A 26,352-nucleotide genomic window follows, 5' to 3' on the forward strand; every position below is an offset into this window, starting at 1 on the left:
GCGCTACGAGGACGCGGCTGTGGAAACAGTGCCACGAAAGACATTTCTGCGTTCTCGCGCTTGAGCTAAAGGTGTCCGCGAGCCTGTGGTGACACCTGACTTACACTGAATCCGAGCGAAGGCGGCTCACTGTGGATTTAATCGCGAGTTTAATGAAACTGGTCTCGAGGGGCGAATCCCCCTGAAAACCTCCGCCGTCCCTCGCCTCCGGTTCCCCGCTCTTGGAGCTCAAAGTTCAGCCTCATAACACCTGCGCAGCGCAGACGGAAGTGGAAAAAACAGCGCCAGATTACCTGAAGGACTCCCAAACACCAGCTGACTTTAAATATAATCCAGCTTAACCAGCAGCGCTTCATGGGATTGTCTCGTCTGCTCGCTGCAGGACCACCTGGCCGACAACACGCACCGAAGACACGCTCAACTTACGTAATTAATTAAGCAGAGGGCTCGTGCACGCTTACACGCGCACACAGAGACACCTGGGACAACTGAAACACTTTAAAACATACTTTGTATTAGCAAAAGTGACTTTAACTTACCCCACGCTAACGCTTCCCGGGCTCCTTTGGAGGTGCAGCTCCTTTCCTCGGACTCCTTTCTGTGCTCGGGGTCGGAGTCTCGGAGGGTAAAAGCTGGGTAATGCGTTAACTTTGCGCAAAAGTGTGCAAAGCTCCAGTCTGTGCCCGCCGCACACGGTACGTCCCCTCTGCGCCAGCAGCCTCTTTGTACTTGTCCGCGCGTGCCTGGGCTCCAAGTTAACCCGCGGTCATGCGCAGTCGGTGCCCTCCCAGGAGCCCAGTCTGAGCTGATGTGAAGGTCAGTTAGAGGCACAGGTGTTGCTTTACCTGAGCACAGGGCTCGGCCTACTTACACTTGCTGAGTCACGAAGAGCAAACAGCGCGCTCCGGACTCACCTTCTGCTTTAAAACTCAGGTAAACGTGTAGGTTAATGCAGTTAGCACGTCGTTTGCTAACCAGTGACCACACCGGGGAGAAAAAGACATGTACGTTACAAAGTTAAAGTTTTATAGTTTTAACTTACTATAACTAACGAAGATGTTTCTCTTCCGCGATACAATATAGAGCTCGGGACGATAGATGGAAGCGGTTTCAGTTGGCGCATTAATATCAAGTGTTCTTAATTGTTCTGTGTCAGATAATCTTATCGGGGCTCATTTTTTACGGTCTTTAAAATACTTACACTTTTAAATGAACCTAAATATTTAACGCAGACACACGAATACCTGCATGTACATAAAAAAAAATCATCATTATTTAAAAGATAAATGGTGATAACAAGTTACAGAAACGCATCCTCACTGCTTTGGACAGAGTCAGCGTCCCGCCGGAGGCTGCGTTTGTCCGACAGCGCCATCTGGTGACCAGTGGCGTTAACAGCGCGAGGCAAAGAGAAGCCAAACTCCCTGAATCTAATGTGGTCTGTGGAATAAACACGCAGCACTGACAGCTGACTGTCTACCTTCATTGCACATTTAAAGCCAACGTCTTTATTTTGTTTTCATTAGAGAAAACAAATGTAATTAGACCTGATATAGATCTACTATTTGAACGGCTACTGTTGGCACATCTTTGTGCGCAAAACAGTCCCTACAGCTTAATAGCATAAACCACAGTTTACAAATGAGTGAGTACACGGACGTGTGTCTACACACAGAGCAATTTGGTCTCACCTAAAACTATTTCTCAAATGGTAAGTATCAAAATTTGAATAAATGCTGATAATTACGCGTCAAATGTTAATTTAATGTATAGAAATCGGATCGTTTTCACCTTTAAACGCTTCCTGTGCTGCAGGACAAACGTCTAACACTATCACAGATTGTTTAAAAAAAACCTGCACATATGACGTCACATGTGCAAGTGCGTGCGTGTGTGTGGGGGGGGGCACTTTTCACGCTACCCGACCCACAAATGTACACTGCGTTTAAGTGCTAGTGCAGAACTGGGACATCTGGCCTTCATGGGACTCTCCTTTTCTTTCTTTTTTTCTCATCCTTCGACTACAAAACCTATATCTGTCAATCACAGCCTTCATATGGAAGCCCAAGAAAGTTAACATATGGTTTAATGTGCTGCTGATGCTACAGGTTGGATGCTGGACGCAGCTGCAGGCAGGAGAACATCTCTGAAGTGAGTTCATGCTCACTAATCTATTGAATATGTGGGATATAGATATAATCCCGGTCATCTTTGATAACAGCCGACTGGCTCTGAGAGCTTAAAGACTATTAAACAGTCAGTCATCTTTATCACTTGAGATTCAGAGATAAAGTTTTAGTAGATTTTTATAAAAGTGTGTTTGCTGTTGCTGAACTGTCAGTGTTTTGTCTCATCACCAAGTAAACAGCTCAGTTAGATAAAGCCTGGAGATGGTGATGAGCTCCTAGTGTTTGTTTCCAGTTTTAAGCTTACAGATATCATTTTTGCTTGAAGTACCTTGAAGTCACAGAGCTCGTCAGCAGTGAAGTTTACTTTATGTTACAGAGCCCCGTGAGATTAAAGGCTGAAAGGTTATAAGACAGAATGCTTCATCTGACTCTTTTCATTACACTTAACAGTCAGGTAAAACATACACAGTCTGCACTGAGTGAAAATCAATTATTATGAGTTATATTTGTGTTGAGATTCGGTGAGTTTATTCCACTGCACTGAACTGAAAAGCAGATTTACGGGTCTGAAATGTCACCAGTGTTTCTCGGTGAAGCAACGATTCAACTGCATATAGAACATACAGGTATGTTTGAGCTGTTCCCATATCTTTATCTTCTGACAGCGTGACCCCAAATACATGTTAGTACTCTGTGTTTTGTGGAAGATCAGATTTCCTTCATGGTTTTGATTCGGTCTCTTCTAAACTACACAGACATCATTGTGTTTCCGTGTGTGCGTGCAAACGGGCGTACATGTTGGATTCTATTGAATGTGCAGCTTCGTCACATTTTGCCTTTCTTCATCGGTTTTATTGAAACACATGATGGACAGCTTGCTTGTGTGTCTTCAGCAGTATGTGGTAAAACGGTTTTCAGCTCCACTGCAGCATCTTCAAGTGTCACAATCGCACTGAAGTGTTCAAGAGGAAGGTGAGACTTTCTTACAATAAGTAGGACATGAGAGCATTGGAGTGACTTTTAGAAAAATCTTTCAACCTCAGCGTTAAAACACTGCAGACGTCATTAAAACTGTTCTAACTGGAAGCTCATTGTACCACCACATACTGGACATGAGCACTACTGTGTCTGTACTGGCTTGTTTTCGCCTCTTCGCCCTGACTCACAGCATGTTGTACAGTTTCATGTTTGCATGAAGCATTTTCATTTGACTCGGTGTTTTCTGCATGCTGGAGTTTCAGGAGTTCAGCTCCTCATCATTCCCACGCTTCTGTTCGACCTGATGGTTTTATGACTTCAGCTGATTTGCACAAGTTTCGCCACTCAGACCCTGACTGAGGCACTTCCGTAGCTCCCTGTGCAAAACTCGTCAGAGGTATGAAATGAGCATGCGAGCGTCTCCATCAGTCTGGAGCCACTAATCTTTCCAAAGAGAAAATCCAGGGCAACGCGCTGAAAAGTTCATGTGCGCAAGAGGAATGTAAACGCTGACTATCGTGCGCAGAAACAATGCGTGTCCGCACTCCTCGTATCTGTGTCGGGCTGTCGCTCTCAGGGAACAAAAGTCTGAACTCGGGCTTGTGCAGCTCTCTTTGTTCTGCTCACATCCTTGTGTTTGTAACACTATCGTGTCATCGCTGCAGCGCTCAGTGTGCACAGCGGGGCCACACCTCTCCTCTGCATACACTCCCCCCACGGCTGTCCACGCGCAGTTCCGCGTTGCTGCCGCATTTAAATCCTGCAGAGTTTCCTCAAACCCGCAGTTCCAGCGACTCACCCGGCACCATGTCCGACAGCAGCACCTTCGACACCAACGTGGTCACCGTGACCCGCTTCGTCATGGAGCAGGGCAGGAAGGCCAAAGGCACGGGGGAGCTGACCACGCTGCTCAACTCGCTGTGCACGGCGGTGAAGGCCATCTCCAGCGCTGTGCGCAAAGCTGGGATCGCCCACCTGTGAGTGAGCCACGTTACACACGCCGTTAGGTTTGGAAGTAGCTCTTACGGCCCTGCCAGCACTGTTCCGTACTTGAATGCAGCGCTGTCTAAAGCCCTCAGCGGCACGCAGGGTCCAGGGTCTCTGCGCCAATCAGAAAGCGCATACCTGGAACAGACACGCCCATTTTATGAGACATGCTTCGGTCCACAGGTGGTTATTACTACGGTACTTGTCGGGGAACGGGCCAGCTCCTGCTCACGGCTCACGTCTACATTTGTCTTTATTTTACCATCTCCGCTGGTTTATGTGAAATAAGAGAACATGTTGCATGTTGTTCGTGCAGAACTGCGTCTCGGAGGAGTAACGAGTGTTTCAGAAGTGCAGCGTCACGCTTCTGTTACTCTTATTTATTCAGTCTGACTGAACGAGGAAGTCTCTGTCATTTAATTCCACCCAAAGACGTCTTTGTTCAGTATCCAGAGCAGCCACAACAAGTAGTCCCAGCAGTTTTACTCAGGCAGGCTTACTGCTTTGTTACTACCTGGTGTGTGTGTGTGTGTGTGTGTGTGTGTGTGTGTGTGTGTGTGTGTGTGTGTGTGTGTGTGTGGACGGGTATTAACATCTTCATGGGGACCAAACATTGGTAGTTTACTATACTTGTGGGGACAAACAGCCTGGTCCCCGCGAGTTTGAAGGCATTTTTGAGACTCAAAGTGTGGTTTTACTGTCAGGGTTACAATTAGGTTATGGTTATGGTCAGCAGCTAGGGAAAGCATTATGTCAATGAGATGTCCCCACAAGGATATAAATACACACGCGTGTGTGTGTGTGAACTTTTCACGCTCACTTGTTTTTGCTTTTTTCAGTTACGGCATCGCCGGCAGCACCAATGTGACGGGCGATCAGGTGAAGAAGCTGGACATCCTGTCCAACGATCTGATCATCAACATGCTCAAGTCATCGTTCACCTCCTGCGTGCTGGTGTCTGAAGAGAATGACAAAGCCATCATAGTGGAGCCAGACAGGAGGGTAAGTGTGAGACCAGATGAGATATTTGAGACTTTAAGCCTAACCGGGTTTAACGCTCCAGGTTCCTCTAAGAACCCACCGCGCCTGAAAAACCTGATCTTATTTGTGTGGGACGTTATTTGAAAACTGAGACGGATCATTCAGATGTTTCTAAGTTGACTTTTTTAAAAGTTCCTTTAACAGTGAATTCCACATCATCCGGAGTGTAACGTCCAGGTGAAATCTGCTTTGTAAAACCTTTGGAGCAAACTCAGAAACAAACTATTTTCTATGACATTTGACAGTTGCATAGATACAGTCAGATTCGGTGATCAGTGAATTTAGATAAGGCCTCAGATTCGCTGCCCAGAGGCGTTTCAAGGCAGCTGTTGAGACGCCTCTTTGTAGAAGTAACTCTCTCTTGTATATAACACGTCACATATTCACTGCATGTTTTTCTACTTCTTCAGGGGAAATACATCGTGTGCTTTGATCCTTTGGACGGCTCCTCCAACATCGACTGTCTCGTCTCCATTGGCACCATCTTTGCCATTTACAAAAAGGTACTAGCACAGGGTTAAGAGCTTATGATGAAACTGGTTTGTTCTTGATTTAAAAACTCAAAGTGTTGGCAAACTGTTTGTATTGGATTTTACAGCTGCATCACTTGTAGATGTTTAAAGCAGGGACTGGAAGCTAACTGATTTTACTTTCCTGCAAATGCTCCACTGATGTTGAATCAGCTAACAGAATCAATAATGACACGACTGATGCCGTTTCCCTCAGACCATAGATGATGAGCCCTGCGAGAAGGACGCTCTGCAGCCCGGCAGGAACCTCGTGGCAGCGGGCTACGCCCTCTACGGCAGCGCCACCATGGTAGTGCTCTCCACCGGCCAGGGAGTCAACTGCTTCATGCTCGACCCGGTTAGCGCTCTTTTGAAGGTTTTCTAGGTTCCACGTAGATGTGCTGCAAACTGATTTTATCTACAAACATGTTTTTTTTACTGCTTTTTGCTCTTTAGGCGATCGGGGAGTTCATACTGGTCGAGCGGGATGTGAAGATCAAGAAACGAGGGAAGATTTACAGCTTGAATGAAGGTTATGCAAAGTACTTTGACCCTGCTGTCACAGAGTACCTGCAGAACAAGAAGTTCCCTCAGGTAACGCAGGTGTCCAGACGTGTGTGTGTGCGTGTGTGTGTGTGTGTGTGTGTGCGTGCGTGTGCAGCTCTGCCTGATATTTCTATCAGTTTGTTCTGATGTTTATACTAAACATGGGTGTTAATATATATTTTTGTTTGAACATTGATACTTTGTTTGTCTCCAGGGGGAAATTTATACATTCCAGCAGTATCCACAAACATGCTGGATATACAATAAACACTAATAATGCACACTGATGTATTTTTACCGTAGACCTCGTCACTAAACACATGTTGTTTTTTACGCCCCTGTAGGACGGCAGTGAGCCCTATGGCTCCCGCTACATTGGCTCTATGGTGGCAGATGTGCACAGAACGCTGATGTATGGAGGAATCTTTTTATACCCAGGAAATATGAAAAGCCCCAAGGGAAAGGTAAGGTCCTGCAGCTGTATGTAAAAGATGGATGCAGTGTAGGCGTCCGTGACATCAATGCTGTAACACCTTAAAAAAAACTTGGAAAACGTGTCAAAACTTGAGTTCCTCGATTGGCCCCTCAAGCCTGGGATCAAAATCAGCTCAGTTCCCACAGATGATTACAAATCCCAGACAAGCAGAACTAATGTCTACAGTGTTTTTGTGCAGGTACATAGATGGTTTGGGGTCGATAGTCACTCAGCAGCAGGTAGAATATAGGTTTTTAAAACTCACCCACTCTGGTAAAGTTTAAAGTCCAGTTAGCTGAGCGACGGGTTTGCTGTCCGCCCGGGCGAGCCTTCACAGATTTGAAGTGTTGGTGCTGTCGGTGCTTTTTGGAGCATTTCTATTTGAATTATCTGACAGAAACTTTGACCTGCTGTGAGTTACAGATCATTCCACAGCATGTCTTTATCCTGTCTTCCTTCTCTCACCCCAACCAATCACAGCAGATGGCCCCGCCCCTCCCTGAGCCTGGTTCTGCTGGAGGTTTCTTCCTGTTAAAAGGGAGTTTTTCCTTCCCACTGTCGCCAAAGTGCTGCTCATAGGGGGTCATATGATTGTTGGGTTTCTCTCTGTGTGTATTATTGTAGGGTCTACTTTACAATATAAAGCGCCTTGAGGCGACTGTTGAATTTGGCGCTGTATAAATAAAACTGAATAGAATTGATTTCCAGTAGTTTGTGCTTCGGTTACGTTGGTTTAAATGAGCATTTCAGTCTGTGACTTTGCACTAACTGGCAGATATTATTTATGGCTGATGAAATCAGCTTGCTCACTTTGACATTCTGGTTCCTGGTTCTGAAAAGTGAAGCCGGTACAGCCAGAGGTCTGCAGGAAAATGCCCCCCTGACCTGAGCTGGCCGTTAGTTTGACTCATACTGAAGAAAAACCATTTAGTAAACTTTGGTCATTCAGGAGGATTAAGCAGCTCCTCTGTAACGGTTCCTAAAACCAAAAAACACATCTGACAGTTTAAATGTGCAAAAAAAAAATGAAATTACACTAAAAGGCCTGTTTATGAACTATTGTAGCAGACTGTCGATTACATTTAAAGCACAAAAAGAAGATCTTTACATGAACAGGAGGAATGATCTCTTCTAGAAAATCCTGGTCCAGTGTTCATTTGTGACTTTTCAAACAGACTTGGAAAAAACCATCTATCTGATTTTTTCCTTCAAGCACTAAAATGCTGAACGAGCCTGTGAGTTTTCCAGACTTTCTCATGAGCACTTACACCTTCCCTCCCCTCTCGCTCAAAGCTGCGTCTGCTGTACGAATGCAACCCCATGGCCTTCATCATGGAGCAGGCGGGCGGCATGGCCTCCACGGGCTTCGAGAACATCCTGGACATCCAGCCTGAGAGCATCCACCAAAGAGCTCCTGTGGCTATGGGCTCCACCGAGGACGTGCTGGAGTACATCGCCATCTGCCAGAAACACGCCAAGAAGTGAGACCGCACGGGACTCACACAGCTGTCCTCCTGTTGGGATGCACGTTACCGCCTCTGTAATGATGGTTTTTATGTAAAAATGGGTTTTAAAGACCAAAAATGTGAAGCGATTTGGAGGCACAGTGTTTTCATGCCACGTTAGCCCTCCCATTTTTAAGAGGTGCTTCATAAGTTCACATACTGCTAAACAAAAGCTACCAAAGACCAAAAATGTGCCAAAAACACACAAACGCACTTCAGTCTGAGACCTTTGCTCCTCAGTTTACCTCCAGTTGTGCCTTAAATCAAAGAGACATTCCAGATGTGCAAAAGACCAAAAACAGCCTCTTTGCAACCAAACGTGATTCTTTTATTATGTGAAATAACTGCTGTTTGGAACAATGAAGTCTCTCAATAAATGATAAGAACGAGTGAGTGTTTGATCATTTCAGACGTGTGTCATCATCTCACAGTTATTCAGTTTGTGTCCCTCGATAATATCTTGAAATCTTCAAGTAGGAGGGTAAAGTTCAAAGATACTTATTTCAGTGGAGTCGACCTTTAAGCCGGGGTCAGCTGAAGCTCAGAGAGCCCGACTGACATTTAAAGCTCACTTGAGCTGCTGTTGTGCTAAAACACGGCTGCAGAATTGAATCTGTGTCCCCGAGCCTGTAACACAAAGACACACAACATCAAACTGAAACAAATACTTCAGCTTTTTTTTGTAGCAGCTGAAGTGTATTAAACCTTAACCTTGAAGTCAGCCGTGATTATTTTTGACTGTAAACCTGGATGCATGTTTAGAATCTGCTGCAGACCTGCTGTCAGGTTCATGTGAGGTTAAACGTCCCAAAGAGCTGCCACGTCACCCCAGCCTCGAGCGCCTGTTGTCAAACAGCCTGTAAACCTGTTGCCTAAATGAATTAAAGAGCTGATAAAAGTGTTGTGCAGGATTAAAGCGTGCCAGTCTGCAGCTGACACCCGACACCATCTCCACGTACACACCCGCTCTTCCACTCGGCTGCGCTCACAAATAGATCCCCTGGCTCAGCTTCACAGTTCTGGGCACGTAAAGGACGAGGCTCATAATGAGGAGGCTCAGTCGTAGCTTGCTGCCCAGCAGGAAGGACAGAAGAACCAGGATCCGGCATGTCGGACCAGTCGGCGTTTGAGACGGACGTATGGACCCTGACCCGGTTTGTCATCGAGACGGGGCGCCAGGCTAAAGGGGCGACGGGTGAGCTGACCCAGCTCATCAACGCCATGCTGACGGCCATCAAAGCAATTTCATCTGCTGTGCGTAAGGCAGGCTTGGCCCACCTGTGAGTATCACCTACGTACAGAGACAGTTCAGCATGCGGGGACAAAGCTGTGCGTGAACTTTGCTGTTGGAGGTCGACCTCCATCACAGAGCCGGTGGAGCGACTGGCTGTTTGTGTTCAGTGTAGAATCACAGATAAATCACCTCTGATTTCAACACTGCACAATAAGAATGAACAGAGGCTTTGTGCTGGATAAAGGTCGCACCGCTGCAGTGAAAGCAGCACACACAGCTTTGTATGATTTCAACACTCTAATCGTGACTTTAATAAAAGATCGTGCAGTGAAAGGACTGAGCTGTGCGGATTGTTAAAATTCTTTGTTTAAGGGCAGGGGTGTCAAACACGCGGCTCCGGGGCCAAAACAAGCCCATCTGAGGGTCCAAGTTGGTCCGCTTCACGACTGAAGTGTGAATAGAGCAGCGATATTAAGATCTGGACAAATGGCTCAAATCATAAAAGCATAAAGTGATTTAGTGTGAAGTCACAGATCTGCTGGTCCGACCGACTGGAAACATTTACCACATTTAATTAAACAAAGCTCGTTTTTCTGAAGACATATCATCATCATTTTTCATTGGATATCTTATTAAATGCCAAAGTGTCCATGTATGTCATATTGTGCAGGAGTGTCAGTGGTGCAGCCCGCCTCAGATCAACGTGGGGTCGCAGGCGTGACCCTGACAGCCCGCTTTACAGTTTAGTGTGTCCGGTTTGTTTAAAGCTGCAGACGGAGCTCGTGAGGATCCCAAAGCACCGCCTGCTGACATCGTGCCAGCCCGTGAAGAAAGCATCATTATCCAGAGAGCTTACATAACCAATCACAGTTCAGCTTTGTTGGCAGTAAATGGAGTTCGCTTCACACGTGATCTCCAGTTGAAGAAACCACTGTGGGGGGAAAACCAATAATGAAGAATTTTTCTGTGACTAACTGAATTTCTCTGCTCAGCCGGATGTGAGCAGGTTTGCTCTCAGTCAGGTGTCCTGTGTGTGGGCGTGGCTAACGTGTGGCTGCTGATTGGTCCGTGCAGGCACGGTCTGGCGGGCGCTGTGAACGTGACGGGGGACGACGTGAAGAAGCTGGACGTGCTGTCGAACGACCTGGTCATCAACATGCTGCAGGCCTCCTACAGCACCTGCTGCATGGTGTCTGAGGAGAACAAGGAGCTCATCGTCACCCCCCAGGAGAAGAGGGTAAGCAGCCACCTCACAGCCAGGTGTCTCTGTTCCACCATCACAGGTGAGTCCATCTTTATCCTGTGATGAATCACATCTGTGGTGATGGGCGTGACCTCTTCCAGTCAGTCAGGACTGGTGTGACACCTCACCACATCTAAGCCGGGGAGATCCAGCTCAGTATGAAGAGAAGATTTTGCACAACGATGCCCCGTCCCTCAGCTGAGGGGCCGAGCTGTGGAGCATCCAGCTATTTTCAAAGCTTCAAGGTTTTCTTTTAATTTGTCACCATTTTAAACCAGACAGTCGGTCCGTGTCTCATAATCACAGCACTCAGATTAAATTCAGTCAGCACAATACAGGTTTGTGCTGTTAGCTTAAAATTCAGTCAGATTTCTCACACTTGAATTGATTTATTATGGCAGAAGAATTCAGTTAGAGTATGAAATTTAAGGTTGATGAGTATGTCTGTGAAGGTTCTCAGTCATCCAGGTCATCGTAGTCTAAGGATCTTGCAAAGAAAAGCGTCTGGACTTCTTTAAGTTACTTGAAGACGTTTCACCTCTCATCCGAGAAGCTTCTTCAGTTCTAAGGTCAAATGGTGGAGAGTCCCAGATATAAACCTAGTGGGAGTATCCCCCCACAGAGGGACAAAAGGACCCCCTGATGATCCTCTAATCGCCTGAGCCAAGGTGTGAAACTGGGTGTGGGTCCCAATCAGCCAGAGTTTCGGGTGTGTTCATTGTGAAACCTGGCCCCACCTTATCATGTGATTTCCTGAGGTCAGATGGCCCAGGATGTGAGTGGGCGTTAAGGCGTCTGGGAAGGGATCTCAAAACTGGATTATAGATGGCAGAGAGTTGGTGTCGTAAACCCCGCCTCTGTTCAAAGATGGTCGCTCACAGTGGACATAAATGGCTTCTTTCACTCCTCTTTCAAACCATCTGTCCTCTCTGTCCAAAATGTGAACATTGGCATCCTCGAAAGAGTGTCCTTTATCCTTGATGAGTAGTTGTACAGGCGGATGTCCACAGTCCGGAATTACAGAGAAAAAAGAAATGTTCCTTTGTCCATATATTTATGGCTCTAACTGTATTAATCACCCACAACATCGCAGGTGGACGAGTGAAACTCCTGAACAACAGCTGTTGGATCTGGATGTTTGAATGACGTCATGCATGTTCTGTCTAAGGAGCTCGGAGACAAAAGCCCTGTGGGCGTGTCCCCAAGAGGGTCATGGACCCCCTATTGATCCTCTACCTAACTGTACGAGCCACGGTGTGAAAACGGGTGTAGGTCACAATCAGCCAAGGTTGCAGGTGAAGCCCAGGCCCAGGAGTGAGTGGGCGTTAAGGCGTCTGGGAAGGATCTCAAAACTGGATTATAGATGGCAGACGGTTGGTGTCATAAGCCCCGCCCTCTGTTCACAGATGGCGTTCACAGTGGACGCAAATGGCTTCTTTCACTCCTCTTTCAAACATCTGTCTTCTCTGTCCAAAATGTGAACATTGGCGTCCTCAAGAGTGACCTTTGACCTTTAGATGCAGGTGGACCCCCCAGCACTGGTTTTAGATGGCTGCATGACTCATTCACTTTTATTTGGAATATAATTTATTATTATCATCATATTTCATTATTTAGTGTGTTTCTTCACAGGGGAAGTATGTGGTCTGCTTCGACCCTCTGGACGGCTCCAGTAACATCGACTGCTTGGCGTCCATCGGCACCATATTCGCCATCTACAAACGTGTGAGTCTGAGCTCAGAGTCTCGCCGAATCATCTGCATCACAAACTTTACATTTTGCTCCCGAGTCAAGGAAAACAGCCAAATCCTGGTACTGAATGAAGTCACAAGTATTTCAAACCATCAACAGTAAAATATCTGAGTACATTTACTGTGAGTACTTTAAATATATTTTGATTATACAGCTTTTGTGCTATTAAGTTACTTATTAGTTACTTGGGTAAACAGTCGCACATTAATGATGCTGTGCAGTAATAACAGGACACAGCCAGTGTCCACACTGATTTTATTTCTATTTAAATATTAAGATTTCCTGCGTCTCCCACCACACGCCTTTTTATCGATCGCTCCACTACCACGTTTTTAAAAATCCAGGAAATGTTCTCATACTGTGAAGCTGCCGTCTGTAACAGAACCATCTATCTTACTCAAACACACCTCGAGTCTTTAAAGGCTTCTGGGATTTTAAGAAACTTCAGATTTCTGCAGGGTCGAGGTGCAGTAACATCCTGCAGACACAAGAGGGCGCTGCTGCCCAGCTAAACCTGGCTTCTGAGCGCTTCTGATTATTTACAGCTGCAGCCTGCTGAGTTTTTTCAACATTGCACAACACCCATGACCCAGACAGGCCTGCGTGAGGTTTATACCATGAAACCTGATGTGATTCATCCACATGTTTTATTCTGGAATGAGTAAAACGTTAATCTGATGTCAGTTTGTGAGTTTTTGGTCTGATGCTACAGTCTTTGTCCACTGAGGCACTCAGTCTGTGAACAGTTTGCAGATAATCTCTCAGGATGCTGCTGTCGTTTTTCCCTGCTGTGATGTTCAGATCTCAGAGGGGGAGCCCACCGAGAAAGACGCCCTGCAGCAGGGCAACAACATCGTGTGCGCCGGCTACGCCCTCTATGGCAGCGCCACCCTGGTGGCCCTCAGCACGGGCGCCGGGGTCAACTTCTTCACGCTCGATCCTGTGAGTACTGCGGTCACAGGTTTCCACACCTCCACAGAGCGCCACGTGACGTTACCTGAAGGGCCCTTTTCTCTCATGGCTCCTTGTGTCAGTGATAATCTCATAAACTCACGGTTAATCCCTCACAGTCGTGCTTTTCCCGTTTCTCTGGTTTATTGTTTCTGCCAAAGAAAGCAGACACGATGCTGTCAGTCATCCCTCGTGAGGCACATGTGGAATCACAGGACTGTAAACACACGTCAATCCTTTTAGATTTGCCACAATGTTTCTGGCACCTCATCTCTGATTAAATCAGTTTATATCATCTTACTCGTGTCACATTCTGGGTTTCAAAGGTAAAAAGAGTCTAAACAAAGATCATGTTCACATCTTCTCATCATTCTTGTCTCAAATATGCAAATTTCCTGATGCTTCCTGTTTTACTTCCTGTCTGTCTGAGTGTTTTTATTCCTCTCACCTGATGCCCTCCTGTTTCTCGTTCTTCAGTGAGCGCACGAGTCCCGTCTCCCTCTCTCTCTTTTCCTTCCTGTGAGTTTTCCTGTTTCAGCCTGCGTCCTTCATCACGTCCTGCTTTGTGTTTTTGTCTTTTGTTGTTTAGTGAACAACTTTGATTAATCAGCTTTTCAATAAACTTCACTTTTTCTTTGATATTGAGTTTTTTGGTCTTTAAAAACATTTTGATCAGCCTTTTTAAAAAGCAGGTTTAGTTATGATATCGTTGAAACAGAAATGTAGGAAAAACCCGGAACGCTGTTTTCAAGAATTTAGTCCAGAAACCTCCGGAGGTCTCGACAGCTGGAGAGAGTAATGTTGTCCTGCTGAGGAGGATTGTTATCCTTTATCAGGTATCATCAGTGTTTACAGTCGTGTATAATGCGGCACCTTGACTTTGTAATTTAAACACCTGAACTCTTGGACCTGAGAATTTTGCTCTGAAGGCACTGGCTAACATCTGGATTTGATCCTTTGGCGCTGGTTCACTTCTGCTGATGTTTTTCTATCCTGATCATTTCTATTGTTTCCACTAAACGTCTAACTGTTTTCTTATCAGGCCGTCGGCGAGTTCATCCTGACTGAAAGGAACGTGAGGATCAAGCCCAAGGGGAAGATCTACAGTCTGAACGAGGGCTACGCCAAGTACTTCCACCCCTCCATCAATGAATACCTCAAACACAAGAAGTACCCCGAGGTAAGAGCGCGCACGGCGTCCCACTTACTCAGAGCGCGTTTATGGTTTTAAATGTGATACCTTTAACTGAAGCTGCAGTAGAAATGCGAGCTATCGACCCACAGCGCATCTGTTCAGGTCTGCGGGCTCAAAGCTGAATCTAACACTCAGTCCTGCAGCCACAGTTCACACACAAGCAGCTCCTCGCACTCATCACGTGAGTCCTGACGAAGCATCTGCAGGGCTAGAACACATTTACAGGCTCACAGGCACAGAGAACATGTTTGTCGGTCAGTCTAGTATTATGGTACGTGTATACTTCACTGTTGGACTTGCTCAATAAAACCATTTCATTTGCTTGTGGGAGAAATTACTTCAACCCTACATGCACATGCAGTGCATTCTGGGTGATTTACAGTAAAAGACTCTCAATGCATTTGTGTAGCGAGAGCAGGTAGAGGTTACCTATGCCCTGAAACATGTGACGGGCAGTCAGCGGAGCGTGACTGGTCGGTCAGGCTGTAGGAAGGAGTGGCGGCTCGGTCAGCTGAGCTGCAGGATGGTGAAACAGCTAATGTGAGTGCACATCCTGTTCCTCAGGAAACTGCAGCAGCTTCTCAACTGGAAACTCTGTCTGCACACGCACACTCAGCACTTTGTGAAGCCTGCGCTTGTCATGAGCGTCCTCTTCATCAGCCCGGGATTCGCTGATGCTCTCGTTTTCTCATTTCAGTTTCCTTTGCCTTTGATTTTTCCCAAAAAGCAAAAAAGCAAAACAAAACCCTCCTATGTACTTTTAGAATAACTGAAAACTCAAATTAAAAGTGGCGCATTGTGTCACGTGTGTGACATGACTCTGTCGACGCTTCGTGGGTTTGGTTTCAAACACAAAGACCAAGAAACTTCACACAGCAGCTACAGGATGTCCCGAACGTCTCGTCACACGAATCTATAGGAAAACAACCTCTGTGGGATTATGTGTATTAAATGTAACGCTACCATAACAAACTAGCACTCTTACATGTCCACACAGCATAAATCACACACACACACTAAGGTTGGGTATATTCGAGGGTGGTTTTGTATTTTTGCAAAAGTCCATTCTGCACACGCTGCAGTTCCCATCAGGCCGAGTTTGCGTCACAGCAGATTTTCTGCTAATATCTCTTCCATGAACGCTCACTGTCATTCACATTACACTTCACACAGCGCATCATGAGCCAGCACAATCCGTCAGTGACCACAGAGTTACTCACACACTCTGTTTCTTTATGAAACAGCAGATCTTCAGTCACGAGGTTAAAGTGAAACGCAACACTTTCTGAATGCCGCGCAGGGAAGTTTTTAGTCTCTGCTCCTTTTTTAAACCCGTCAGTTTTTCACCTGCATGAAGGATCGTTTACAAATGTAACGTCTGCATTTGAAAAAGCTTTATTTGGTTACAGAGGAGCAGCCGTACAGAGTCAGGTGACCAGATTTCAACACTAAACAAAACTCGGTTCAACAGGCCCTGATCACTGCTTCCAGATCAGCACCCCTCCTGCTCAGGACGTCTCTCTCAGCATTAATATGCTTCAGATCATAAATCATACGTTCACACGTCACACCCTCGATAACGTCCCCTCACGCTCTGCTCGCTGCTCTTTCTTTTGACTTCCAGTTATTTTATTTTAGGTAGTTTCGCTCTAGGTGGATTTTTTTTCTTTTCTTTTCTTTTTGATCGTGTGTCATGTTTGGGAAGCCCTGCTTTACTTTGCACGCACACACACACACACACACACACACACACACACACACACTCTTACGGGATGTGACTCAGCAGGCACATGACTCTACATCATGTCGTACCGGTCAGAACACGAACCTTGCTTGGTGGGAACTCCACACACCTTCGACTGCACGCGTCACATGATGTCGTTGTCACATTTTAACCTGTTAAACAACAAATTCTGAGAAGGAAGTTCACTGAGAAGAATATTTAATCACAAATGTAAAAGCAGACTTTGACGCTGTGGAGCATCTGCCTGTCTGTGCGGGTGAGTGCTGCAGCTGCTGCAGGTGGACTTTGACCTGCCTGCTGTGCGTCATTCACTCTGGTTCACTCGTGTCTTTGTGTGCAGACCAGTTTCATTCAGAAAAAATCCAATTTAATGTGTTCTTGTGTAAAAACCAGACATTCAGAAGCTGTTTCAGTTTTACAAAATATGAAATGTGATGCAAATGTTTTTGTCCAAAGTCATTTCATATCAGACGTTACTTACAGGTCAGTTTTTAAAATGCACTCGTAGTGATAAAGCTGGAGTGTTGAACTCTGGTTTGCCACACTGGGCCACGGTGAGACGCTGGTCACATGATGCTGTTGCTCTACAGCTCTTTGTTTTTAAATGGTTGTAATATCTGTAATATACAGTTTTTTTGTTGGGGCTGTTTTTACCTGACAGTGACCACAGGAAGTAGATAAACTAACGCTTTACATCCAAGAATTAGCCGACATAAAATACCAGTCAAAAACTGGGAATGCTAATGGAATCTGTGTGTTTAAATTTATTTCTCAAAATAAACCAAAATGTGATGTGGAGCATAGAAAATGTGACAGGAAAAGTCACATTTAGTTTAGTGACATTTAAAATGAATTTCTCTCCTGCAGGATGGCAGTTCGCCCTACGGAGCGCGATACGTGGGCTCGATGGTCTCAGACATTCACCGCACTATCGCTTACGGAGGGATCTTCATGTATCCGGCCAATGAGAAGAGCCCAAAGGGAAAGGTAACCACTGAGAAGGCTGCAGCTGTTCAATGGGGACTCGTTGTGCTTTTGAGTGGCTTTGCATGATTTACCAATCAGAATAATGCTTATTTATCTTACACTGGGCCTTGGTGTAGCAGGTGTGCCTGACATGAAAGTGATATCGACTCTCACTGACATCACGCAGAGCCCAGAAGAGGAAAAAAAAGTTTTCAGAGCGGTCTGAGGTCTGAGGTTTGGCTCACGGGGATTTCTTGCTTATACACTGAACTCATTATCTGAACCTTTGGCTGTGTTTAGTATCAGCGCACATCAGTGTAACAGTGTGAAGAGCAAAGCAGGTCCCCTTTAATGGGTTCACTCCACAAAAAAGAAACAAACATGTTTCAGTCATGAAGCGTTTTAAATTTGTTTTAACTCCAAAAGTTTGATTTAAGTTTTTGCTCCAAAATGAAATGACCCTGACTGTGACGTGTGACCAAACACTGCCGTGGATGTGTCCGTGGACTAATCCAAGGTTGTCCTGAGATAAATAAAGCTCAGAGGCAGCAGAGACTGGTGGTAAAGAAAACCCACAAACCTCATGCGTCAGTGTGCATCCAGGCAGCTTCCCTCTGTGAGCGCTTCAAACACAACATCTGTCATATTTCCACCATTATTTCCTGGGCAAACACGAGCTACAGCTGCTGAGCGACAGTTTCAAAAGCAACAGCAAATAATAACTCTTAACATATGATTAATATATTATAAGATGTAAACTGAATACAGGGGAAATCACAGGCACCAGGCAGCTGTGAACAAACCTGTGCACTGCAGTGAAGACGGGAATATGAAACTCAGACTGTCTAGTTTCAGCACATAGCCACGACCTGCTCGTTCACTGCGGGTGTTATTATTGAAATACTGACGAAGAGCATTTAAAAGTAACCTGGAAACAAAAAAACTTTCACATTTTGGCCAAATTTAGGGTGTTTTTTTAATGCTTAACAAAAGCACCACGTAAACTCCCAAACATGTCCCCCATCAAAAAATTAAAGTCTTTCACAAGCAGGTGTCTGAATTCTGATCTGACTGATGTATATAGCTGAATGTAACAAATACAAATATATATAACACTAGATCAAATGCTCCAGTGGAGAGCTTTTAGTGGGGATAAAACACATGCCGTCAGCGTGCCATAGCGCTCCAATAAAGACACTCTATATGACCTTTGGAGGTGAAGTTCTGCGTGCTGGACAATCACCAGATGTGTGAATCTGCACAGCAGTTTTATTGCCCCACAAATCGAGCAAATGCACTGCGTTCTGGTTTTTCATAAGTCAGCGCTGTGGGACGGACGCCTTTCCAAAGCTCAGCCGTGAAGAAAGAGGAGAAGGCTTTCTTAAAGGTCGAGTGGCGGTTGAAAGGTCACGAATCAGAAACGGTTTATGTGGATTTGATGGACACAAGAAAAGGAAATGCAGCCACAATAAAAACTTAGAAACTACTCCACTTCCCAATTCTGAGAGAATTTTCTTCCTTTTTTCTTGTTGTCATTCTCTAATATTGCCAGGAATCAGCCCACTACATGTGAGAGTCAAAGAAAGAAGCGTGTCTCAGAAACAGATGAGTATCCGGGCTTTAAGTCTGACGTCATTATTTCCGGGTCCAATCGCCACTTCAGGTCCCAAAGTCACACAAACACTGTGACATCACTGAGAGTTAAAAACTGTCTAAATTCTTTCATCTTTAATAAAACGATCAGCGTTGCTGCTTTACCGGGTGTAACAAAGTTTAACATCCATGAAAACAGGATTTATTACATTTAACGGAGTTAGAAGTTAGCAGGAAGTTAGCTCGCTAGCTTCCACCTAAACATGATATAACATGTTCTGACTGAGAGATTAATGAAAGAATTCAGACGTACAGCTCTGCTGTCACTTCCAACATGAATGAAGACAGAAAACTAAGCAGCAGTGACGTTTGTAGGGTTACTGAGGTTGGGCTAGCTGGTATATAATGATGTGCTACGTGACCGCTAGCGACACAGCTATGTTAAATTCAAATGTTATTTGTCACATACACAGTCATACACAGTAAGATATGCAGTGAAATGCTTAGACAACTGCTGTGACCTAAAGAAAAAAAGACTATGAATAGGATAGGAAATAAATATGGAAATTAAAAAGGGTAAATTTAACTGGGAAGGAATAAGATAAAATATATAAATTAAAGTTAAAAATGAAATAACTGTACAACAAAATACACAATACACACATACACAATATAGAAATATATAAGAATGTATGAAGAAATATAGAACAATAACAGCAGCTTAGCATAAACACAGTGAAGCTGGAGGATGAACGCTAACTTTTTTCCACTCGGTAAAAGTTAACAGGAGCTTGTTCAGGTTAAACAGAAACAGATACAAAGCATTAAAACATGTTAAAAACACAACAGCCTTAATAAACATTTGGACCCGGAAGCAGGGTTCATACGTCATCACTTAGATGACAACAGATCGCCGCTGGGACCTGTGTGTGCTTATTAAGTGAGATTATTAGTGCCTCTGATTATTAGTCTGGGGTTCGTATTCCGTTTGTTGGGTGTCCAGAGTCCAGCACTCATTCAGTTTTATGCATAATTAAAAACTAAACATGAACACGAGTCTGATCTGATGATCGCCTGCGACATGTTTGTGGTCATCTGTAAACTGTAGCTACACAAAACTGGAAACGTGCTGTTGTGAGCCTCGGCAGCCCACTGTGGGGTGGTTATCAGTCTCAGAGTGAATATTGACCATCTTTAGAAATGATTCAGCGGTTCAGATTCCAGCTGTGACCGTGTGACCTTTAGCTGTGAACAGCTGAGCTGCTGATCTTTTCAATATTAAGGTGTCCTTTTTTTTTTAACTTCTCCTTGAAGCTGCGGCTGCTTTACGAGTGCAACCCCATCGCCTTCATCATCGAGCAGGCCGGTGGCCTCGCCACCACGGGCACTCAGAGGATACTGGACGTTCAGCCTGAATCGCTCCACCAGCGGGTGCCCTTTGTCGTCGGCTCACCTGATGACGTCAACGAGTACCTGTCCTTTGTCAAGAAGTTCTCATAAAGCTGCGGGATCTTCGATTGGCTGAAGATTCTTAAAATGTGGTTTTCTCACAGTCGTGACCTGGTGTTGTTTTCTGCTTCAACGGTAACAGCTAAATATTCAGCTTAACCTTAAATAAATAATTAGATTTATTAACTGTGACATCATGATTTATGAAAGTGCCTGTGTTGGGTCATATATGCTGCATAAAAACAGAAAGAAATATGACACCAGAAAGAATCCAGGTATCACTCTGTGTTTTTGACTCTTTTTTTTTTAGCAAAAATCTTCTGACTGTTGCCGTGTGCTCAGAGGGACTTGCGATTTTAGGGTTTCCTCTGCATGATGCAGGGCCTTTAGCTTCCAGCATCCTCCAGCTGCAGAGGCCACTGTGGTTATTTAGTGCTAAATAAATTAAATAGAAAAGTGAGAATTCAAATATCTTTAACAGTTGGCCTTAAAATACCACGAACCAGTACGACAGTAATCAGTTAGCTTTAGATTACAAAACAAAAACCCATCACCATAATGTTGCTAGCATGAATGTTAAATGAGGTTTTATCCTTGTTAACATCTGGTAATCAACCAGTAGAAGTCAATCATCATCAGTCCCGAGGTGTAGTTTTTAGGTGCTTTTTACACTTGAAATATTTGGTGGTTTGAAGTAAAGAGCCTCATCTATTGACCCGAAGGCTGTCGGTTTGATCGCTGGCTCCCCCTGCTCGTATGTTAGAGGCGTCTTTGGGTGAGATACGTTAAGAAGTGCTCAGATTTATGAGAAAAGCATTATGTAAGCAGTATTTACTGGGTCACGTTTCCCCAGTTTCCTTCTCACTTGGCACCTTTGTTGATCAGAAATCCATGAGATCCCAGCACCAGGCGTCAGCGAGCACGGCTGTGGAGTGAGCTCATTAGCCTCATTGCTTTACATTTTAAAACCAGCAGAAGCAGAGCTGAAGCTTTGTTGCATTGCTAACATTAGCTAACTTAATGTTAGCTAACTTCATTAGCTTTCTAGAGCAATATTGTGACTTCTGCAGGGACAGAGTTTAATGTTGACGTCAGTTTGATTATAATCAGATGAGGGAAGCGCTCGGGGTGAAACGAGTCTTTAAAAACAGTCCTGAGACCAGACTAGTGTTTTAAAACTTTAATTGATCACAGTAAAAGTAGAAAAGAAATCATTTACAATGACCATAGCAAGTGGTAATGATCACTTACCAAGTAGTACATATTTACAGAGAATAAAACGATGAGCTAATTTTTTTTTCCTGACAACATGAAGTAGCAGAAAACAAAAAAGGGCAATTTCCCTAAAATCAGTGTTATTGATGGTGAAACCTCAGAATCTCCTGCGTGTCTCACGTCGACTGCAGCGTCGTCCCTCCTGTCCAGAGTATTAGAATAAAAACACTACGATGCTACGAGGTGGAGCCGGCCTCACACCAGAGGGTAGCTGGCTGCTGTCGCAATACCACAGTGGTTCTGTCGGTCTTTAGCCATGTAGACGTAGCCTTTGTCTCCCCAGTTCTCACTCCAGCTGCAGAGAGATAAGAAAACAAAAGTCAGGAGGTGACTGGTTTTGGTTCCTTTGTGATGCAGAGACGACGATACAAAGGGCCTGAAACTGGCCTACAGTCCTATTTACATTAGAACGACTCTCATACATATCAGTAGAGCGTTTTCCATCAGGCTGAGAAGTCTGTGACATTTAGGAGCTTTAACACCAACTGGAAGTGAAATTCATCAGCATTGAAAGGAAGAAGTGAAACTACTCTTGTTGAGTGGATTTTACACACTTCAAGGCCGAGTACGCTGCAGCTGTGAAAGCCTGACTGACCTGTTCTTGACGATCCAGTACTTCTTGCCGTCCACATCTTCCCCCTCAAAGCCGTAGCCCACCAACAGCACGCCGTGGTCCAGCTCCTCGCTGCTGCACTCTGGCTCATAGTAGATTCCTGAAATTTAAAGCCACGAGTCAAACCTGCAGCTCAGTATGAGCATGAAACAGTCAACCTGACGCAGGAAGATATCGTCAAGTCAACTACTCCTCTCCTGTCCGTGCATTTTATAAGCTTTAAGTTAAAATGTGTTTTATAACTGGCAAACACCGACCTGACTGGTAAAACTGGAAAGACTCGTGGCCAGCATCAATGGCGACTGAAATGGGTCCAACAGCAGCAACGGCCTTCATCAGAGCATGCTCGCTGCCGCTCTTAATGTCCATGAACCCGGTGTCATTGACAGAGTTGTACTGGGGGTCATAATGGCACTTCTGGTCATCCTGTAAGAGGGAAGGTGGTGGTGAGTGAGGATAACACTGAGCTCTGAATCAGTATTCTGTGGTTAGCTCTTTTCTTTAAAAGACTAATAGAGATGAATTAAATGATCAGTGACTCAATTATGCCAACAACTGATAAGTAAACTGCTGACAGGTCAGTAAAAGACAAATTACTTCTTTTCATTTGCGCTGAGGACACGTGAGAGATACGTACGGTTCCCAGGTAAGGGTAGGACTCCTCAGAGTCCAGGCCCTGGTTGTCCTTGACGTACTGGAAGGCCTGGTCCATCAGACCTCCGTTGCAGCCCTCGTTACCCTCGGGTCTGGAGCATTCCACCAAGTTCTGCTCGCTCAGCGACACCATCTTGCCGGTCTTCCTGAACTGCTGACCCTCCAGAGCTCCGGTGGCACTGAAAGCCCAGCAGGAGCCACACTGACCCTGAGGAGAGCAGACAGGACACAATGATGGTGAAGAAATGAAAGCATACAATGTGACAGTTTTGTGGCTGTAAACTTCTGCATAAACCTAAGAGCAAAGGCAGAGGGGGCTAATCGAACGACAGAAAATAAACGGATACACCCGCTTGCTGCACCTTGGCCTTGTTTACAGTGAACTGCTGGCTCCACCTGTTTGACAGCACCGAGGGAAAAATGTATGCCGAGGGGCGGAGGGAACAGGCTGTGCACTCATGGGAGGGGGAGGAGGGGCATTGGTGTGAGTGCAGTAAATAGATAAGATGACTGTTTGCAGGGTATTTATTATCTTCTTTCAAAACATTTACAGCAATGCCCTTCAACACATTTGGAACAATGCACATGACATCAGGCTTAATGCAAACAGCTGATGTAAAGAGGTGCGTCTGCATCTCCAGCAATGCAAATCCTGAAGAGCCAGTGTGGAATTTTACTGAAGGAAAACAGACCACACTGTGGTCATGAAACCTGCAGGTTGTGCAGGATGACTCAAAAATCATCTAAAGGCATTTATCAGACAGCCACAGTACACCTGATGATGCACCAGTCTGGTTTGTTACAACCACAAAACCAAGGAAGCTCCACCTTAATTACGCATGTGCTGCCACAGGGCCTCGAGCAACCAGGGTGAGAACAAAAAAAACAAAACAAAACAGCTGTTACCTGGTCCTTAACGGGAGTCACGTAGCCCTTATCCCTCCAGTCCAGAGAACGAGGGGCCTCCAGGAAGTTGGGCTCCAAGAACAGGGACCCCTTCACCTTTCTCTCTGCTTTGTGCTTGTAGCCGTTCATGAGCTGCCTGAACTCCTCGTTGGTCTGTGGGAACAATGTCAGGAATGTAAATAAAGCGACATGATGCTGCACTTTACACCTTCAAACTTCTATATCACCTTTATTATTGCATGAGTCATGTTTTCCAGTGATATCTGCCTCATTCATCTTTCCAAAGGTTTAAAAGAGCCTTGACAAGTTTCACCATACAAAAGTAAGTAAGTAAGTAAGTAAGTGTGTGTGTGTGTACCGCTGGCTCACCATGTCTCCAAAGTGGTTCATGCCCAGGCGGTAGGTGTGTTTGCCCATGGAGTGCTCCAGGTTGTGCAGCTCGACCTTCTTCAAGTTCTTCTCCCACACCATCCTCCTCCAGCCCTCCTCCTTCTGCAGAGACAGAACTCAGTCAGGCCTCCTCGGCTGGACAGAAGAGCACCAGGTTTTACAGAAAGAACAACAACAATGCATCACCTCGTGGTATTTTTTAGCGTGCCAGCTCTTCCACAGGTTCCAGTGCTCATCCAGCTGTGGGTCCAGATGGGGGGCTGAGAGGACCGAGCTCAGGCCAACGGCCAGTACAGCCAGCAGCAGCTTCATCATGGCTCCTACTGCAAAACAAGAAAACAGCGTCAGGATCAGATTTCAGAGGCGCGTTTCTGAAGAACTCAGCCCTGGAGGTCTTCACAGAAACGCGGTTACCCAACACAATACTTCTCTTCTTATTTATCACAATGACTAAGTAGTAAAACACATTCCCGACAGCGCAGTCATATCCTTTCTCCCCCCGGGCCAAATGTGGGGCAACAGTTAGGCCAAACACACAAAAGGAGCCCGCTGGATCCCGGGATTAAAATAATAATAATCATCAAAGTGTATCCAAGAAAATAGATGCTGCTGATTTCCTCATCGCCATTTTCCTGCACATTCCCGAGCGGAAACGAGGCCAGATCCCGACAATGAGCAGAGCCTGTTTGTGTTTGTGCAGAGTCACGGGATCGGCAGTCCCGGCGCAGAGCCAAGAAACCGGGCCGTCACCGAAACTACTACCAGGAAACCGAAAAGAAAACCAAAACTTGACCAGCATCCGGCCAGAAACACCACCTGATCCACAGCGGGACGGGGTCCCGGCTTTTCTTAATCTATTTAACGCGAAGAGGCGAAAAAGCAACGATGGCTGCTACCGAAGCACAAACCGCAGATCACAGCACACACAGCCGAACGAAATACAAAGCGATGGGTGTGATGGAAACAACAGCAAAATGTTGATTATCATCGCTAAAAAAACATTAAATTAAAAACGTGCTAAATTAGAGATTTTTAAAACGGACACTGGCACGATGTTTATGCTAGGTTTAAAAGGCGAAAAAAAAAAATCCCACAAATAATTCTGATTAAACTTCCTGTTTCTAAAACGTAATCGTCAGACCTGAAAACGAGATTAAAAACTTCACTTACTCTAAAAATTCTCGACGCTGAAAGTGAAGGAAAATAACCTGCTGCCGTAACGCTGCGCTAAACTTTATAAAGGCTGGACGGACACCGCAGCTGCTCCGAGGCTGCCCTGTGATTGGTCCGCTCTTGTTTGCTCCCAGGCTCCGCCCACACGGGGTCTGACGTCATCATGGCAGCACGTGATTGTCCCCTCACCAGTCCTGCGGGTAGCTGTTGTTGTTGTCGATAGTTTTTTAGATAAGCGCGATTTGAAAAAGAATTGATTTAATCAGCGTGTTTTTGTTTGAACGTGTTTTCAGTCACAGAGCCTCTGATTTATCCCAATGCTGCTCAATACCGCTGATCACAAGACAGAAGTATTCAGGAAAACACTCAAAAGTACATCCAGCAAACTATTAGTAACAATGATTAGTAATAACGATTTATTCTGTGTGTTACTGAAAACACGTCTGCTTTTGTACTTTCATATTTCTGTGGTGTGTGGGGGACTTTTAAAAAAAGTTAAACTGGTAAATAAATATACTGTTACTGAAAGTGTGTGGAGAGACTGAAGAGAACCAGGCCTGCAGGTTTTCTGCTGCAATTTGTTGTTTAACCAGAGGAGAAAATTAGAGAAAGGCTTCCAGATTCATCTGCAGACATGTCATTTTCTTTGTGTGAAACTGCGACTGCAAAAATAGGTATGGACAACAAACACCCACAGAAGGCCTCTCAGTGAGTTTAAAAGTTGCACAACAACAGGAGCCTGAGATGGAGGGTAAACACTAACAGCTGAATGTTTGTTACTGGGTCATAAAGGAGATTTGTAAGGGGGGAAGTGCTGAATCTTTAGTTGTAGACAGTGTTTGTGTATGCTTTTGTATTTTCCTTCAGTGCACCCCGCCAGCACCAAATTTAAGGTTCACTTCAATAATTTTGCCGAAGTAAAAACAGGTTAAATTAATCCCTTTTTAGGTTATTATTTAATAAAAATAAGAGCTGATGATGACAGATGGAGAAGAGTAGATGATATATGATCATATCATTTACTCTGTAAAATGAAGACGGTGC

The 26,352-nt window shown here is 45.1% G+C and overlaps 4 protein-coding genes across 4 annotated transcripts in view; 2 read left to right on the top strand and 2 right to left on the bottom strand.

Annotated features, from left to right (window-relative positions):
• kank1a (KN motif and ankyrin repeat domains 1a) overlaps positions 1-834 on the bottom strand; it is a 52,686-nt gene extending 51,852 nt beyond the window's left edge. The window contains exon 1 of the mRNA XM_084945374.1: positions 540-834. The gene's annotated coding sequence lies outside the window, so the exon portion shown is untranslated. The remainder of the gene's footprint in view (positions 1-539) is intronic.
• A 2,720-nt stretch (positions 835-3,554) lies between these two features.
• fbp1a (fructose-1,6-bisphosphatase 1a) lies at positions 3,555-8,559 on the top strand. Its single transcript, XM_084945410.1, has 7 exons — positions 3,555-4,084; positions 4,934-5,096; positions 5,546-5,638; positions 5,862-6,002; positions 6,101-6,238; positions 6,535-6,654; positions 7,959-8,559. Exons 1-7 carry the CDS (start codon positions 3,639-3,641, stop codon positions 8,148-8,150), a joined length of 1,293 nt encoding a protein of 430 aa, XP_084801536.1. The 5' UTR covers positions 3,555-3,638; the 3' UTR covers positions 8,151-8,559.
• Positions 8,560-9,243: 684 nt separating this feature from the next.
• On the top strand, positions 9,244-20,568 carry fbp2 (fructose-1,6-bisphosphatase 2). Its single transcript, XM_084945414.1, has 7 exons — positions 9,244-9,450; positions 10,479-10,641; positions 12,280-12,372; positions 13,201-13,341; positions 14,393-14,530; positions 17,157-17,276; positions 20,163-20,568. Exons 1-7 carry the CDS (start codon positions 9,278-9,280, stop codon positions 20,346-20,348), a joined length of 1,014 nt encoding a protein of 337 aa, XP_084801540.1. The 5' UTR covers positions 9,244-9,277; the 3' UTR covers positions 20,349-20,568.
• Positions 20,569-21,462: 894 nt separating this feature from the next.
• On the bottom strand, positions 21,463-25,426 carry ctsla (cathepsin La). The gene is made up of 8 exons (XM_084945413.1): positions 25,306-25,426; positions 24,322-24,458; positions 24,115-24,237; positions 23,746-23,898; positions 22,823-23,047; positions 22,443-22,611; positions 22,168-22,285; positions 21,463-21,867 (listed from the first exon to the last, which is right to left on the bottom strand). The coding sequence occupies exons 2-8, from the start codon at positions 24,448-24,450 to the stop codon at positions 21,768-21,770; spliced, it is 1,017 nt and encodes a 338-aa protein (XP_084801539.1). The 5' UTR covers positions 24,451-24,458; positions 25,306-25,426; the 3' UTR covers positions 21,463-21,767.
• Positions 25,427-26,352: the final 926 nt, after the last annotated feature.

Source organism: Perissodus microlepis, chromosome 12, assembly GCF_051167445.1.
Source record: "Perissodus microlepis isolate ML-2025 ecotype Zambia chromosome 12, ASM5116744v1, whole genome shotgun sequence".
Taxonomy (NCBI): Eukaryota; Metazoa; Chordata; class Actinopteri; order Cichliformes; family Cichlidae; genus Perissodus; species Perissodus microlepis.

Coding starts and splice junctions, on each gene's coding strand:
- fbp1a (XM_084945410.1), top strand. CDS start 3,639: ATGCGTGTCCGCACTCCTCGTATCTGTGTCGGGCTGTCGCTCTCAGGG. Junction 5,097..5,545: donor TAGTGGAGCCAGACAGGAGG/GTAAGTGTGAGA, acceptor CTACTTCTTCAG/GGGAAATACATCGTGTGCTT. Junction 6,239..6,534: donor AGAACAAGAAGTTCCCTCAG/GTAACGCAGGTG, acceptor ACGCCCCTGTAG/GACGGCAGTGAGCCCTATGG.
- fbp2 (XM_084945414.1), top strand. CDS start 9,278: ATGTCGGACCAGTCGGCGTTTGAGACGGACGTATGGACCCTGACCCGG. Junction 10,642..12,279: donor TCACCCCCCAGGAGAAGAGG/GTAAGCAGCCAC, acceptor GTTTCTTCACAG/GGGAAGTATGTGGTCTGCTT. Junction 12,373..13,200: donor TATTCGCCATCTACAAACGT/GTGAGTCTGAGC, acceptor TGTGATGTTCAG/ATCTCAGAGGGGGAGCCCAC.
- ctsla (XM_084945413.1), bottom strand. CDS start 24,450: ATGATGAAGCTGCTGCTGGCTGTACTGGCCGTTGGCCTGAGCTCGGTC. Junction 23,899..24,114: donor TGAACCACTTTGGAGACATG/GTGAGCCAGCGG, acceptor TTGTTCCCACAG/ACCAACGAGGAGTTCAGGCA. Junction 23,048..23,745: donor TGACTCCCGTTAAGGACCAG/GTAACAGCTGTT, acceptor TGCTCTCCTCAG/GGTCAGTGTGGCTCCTGCTG.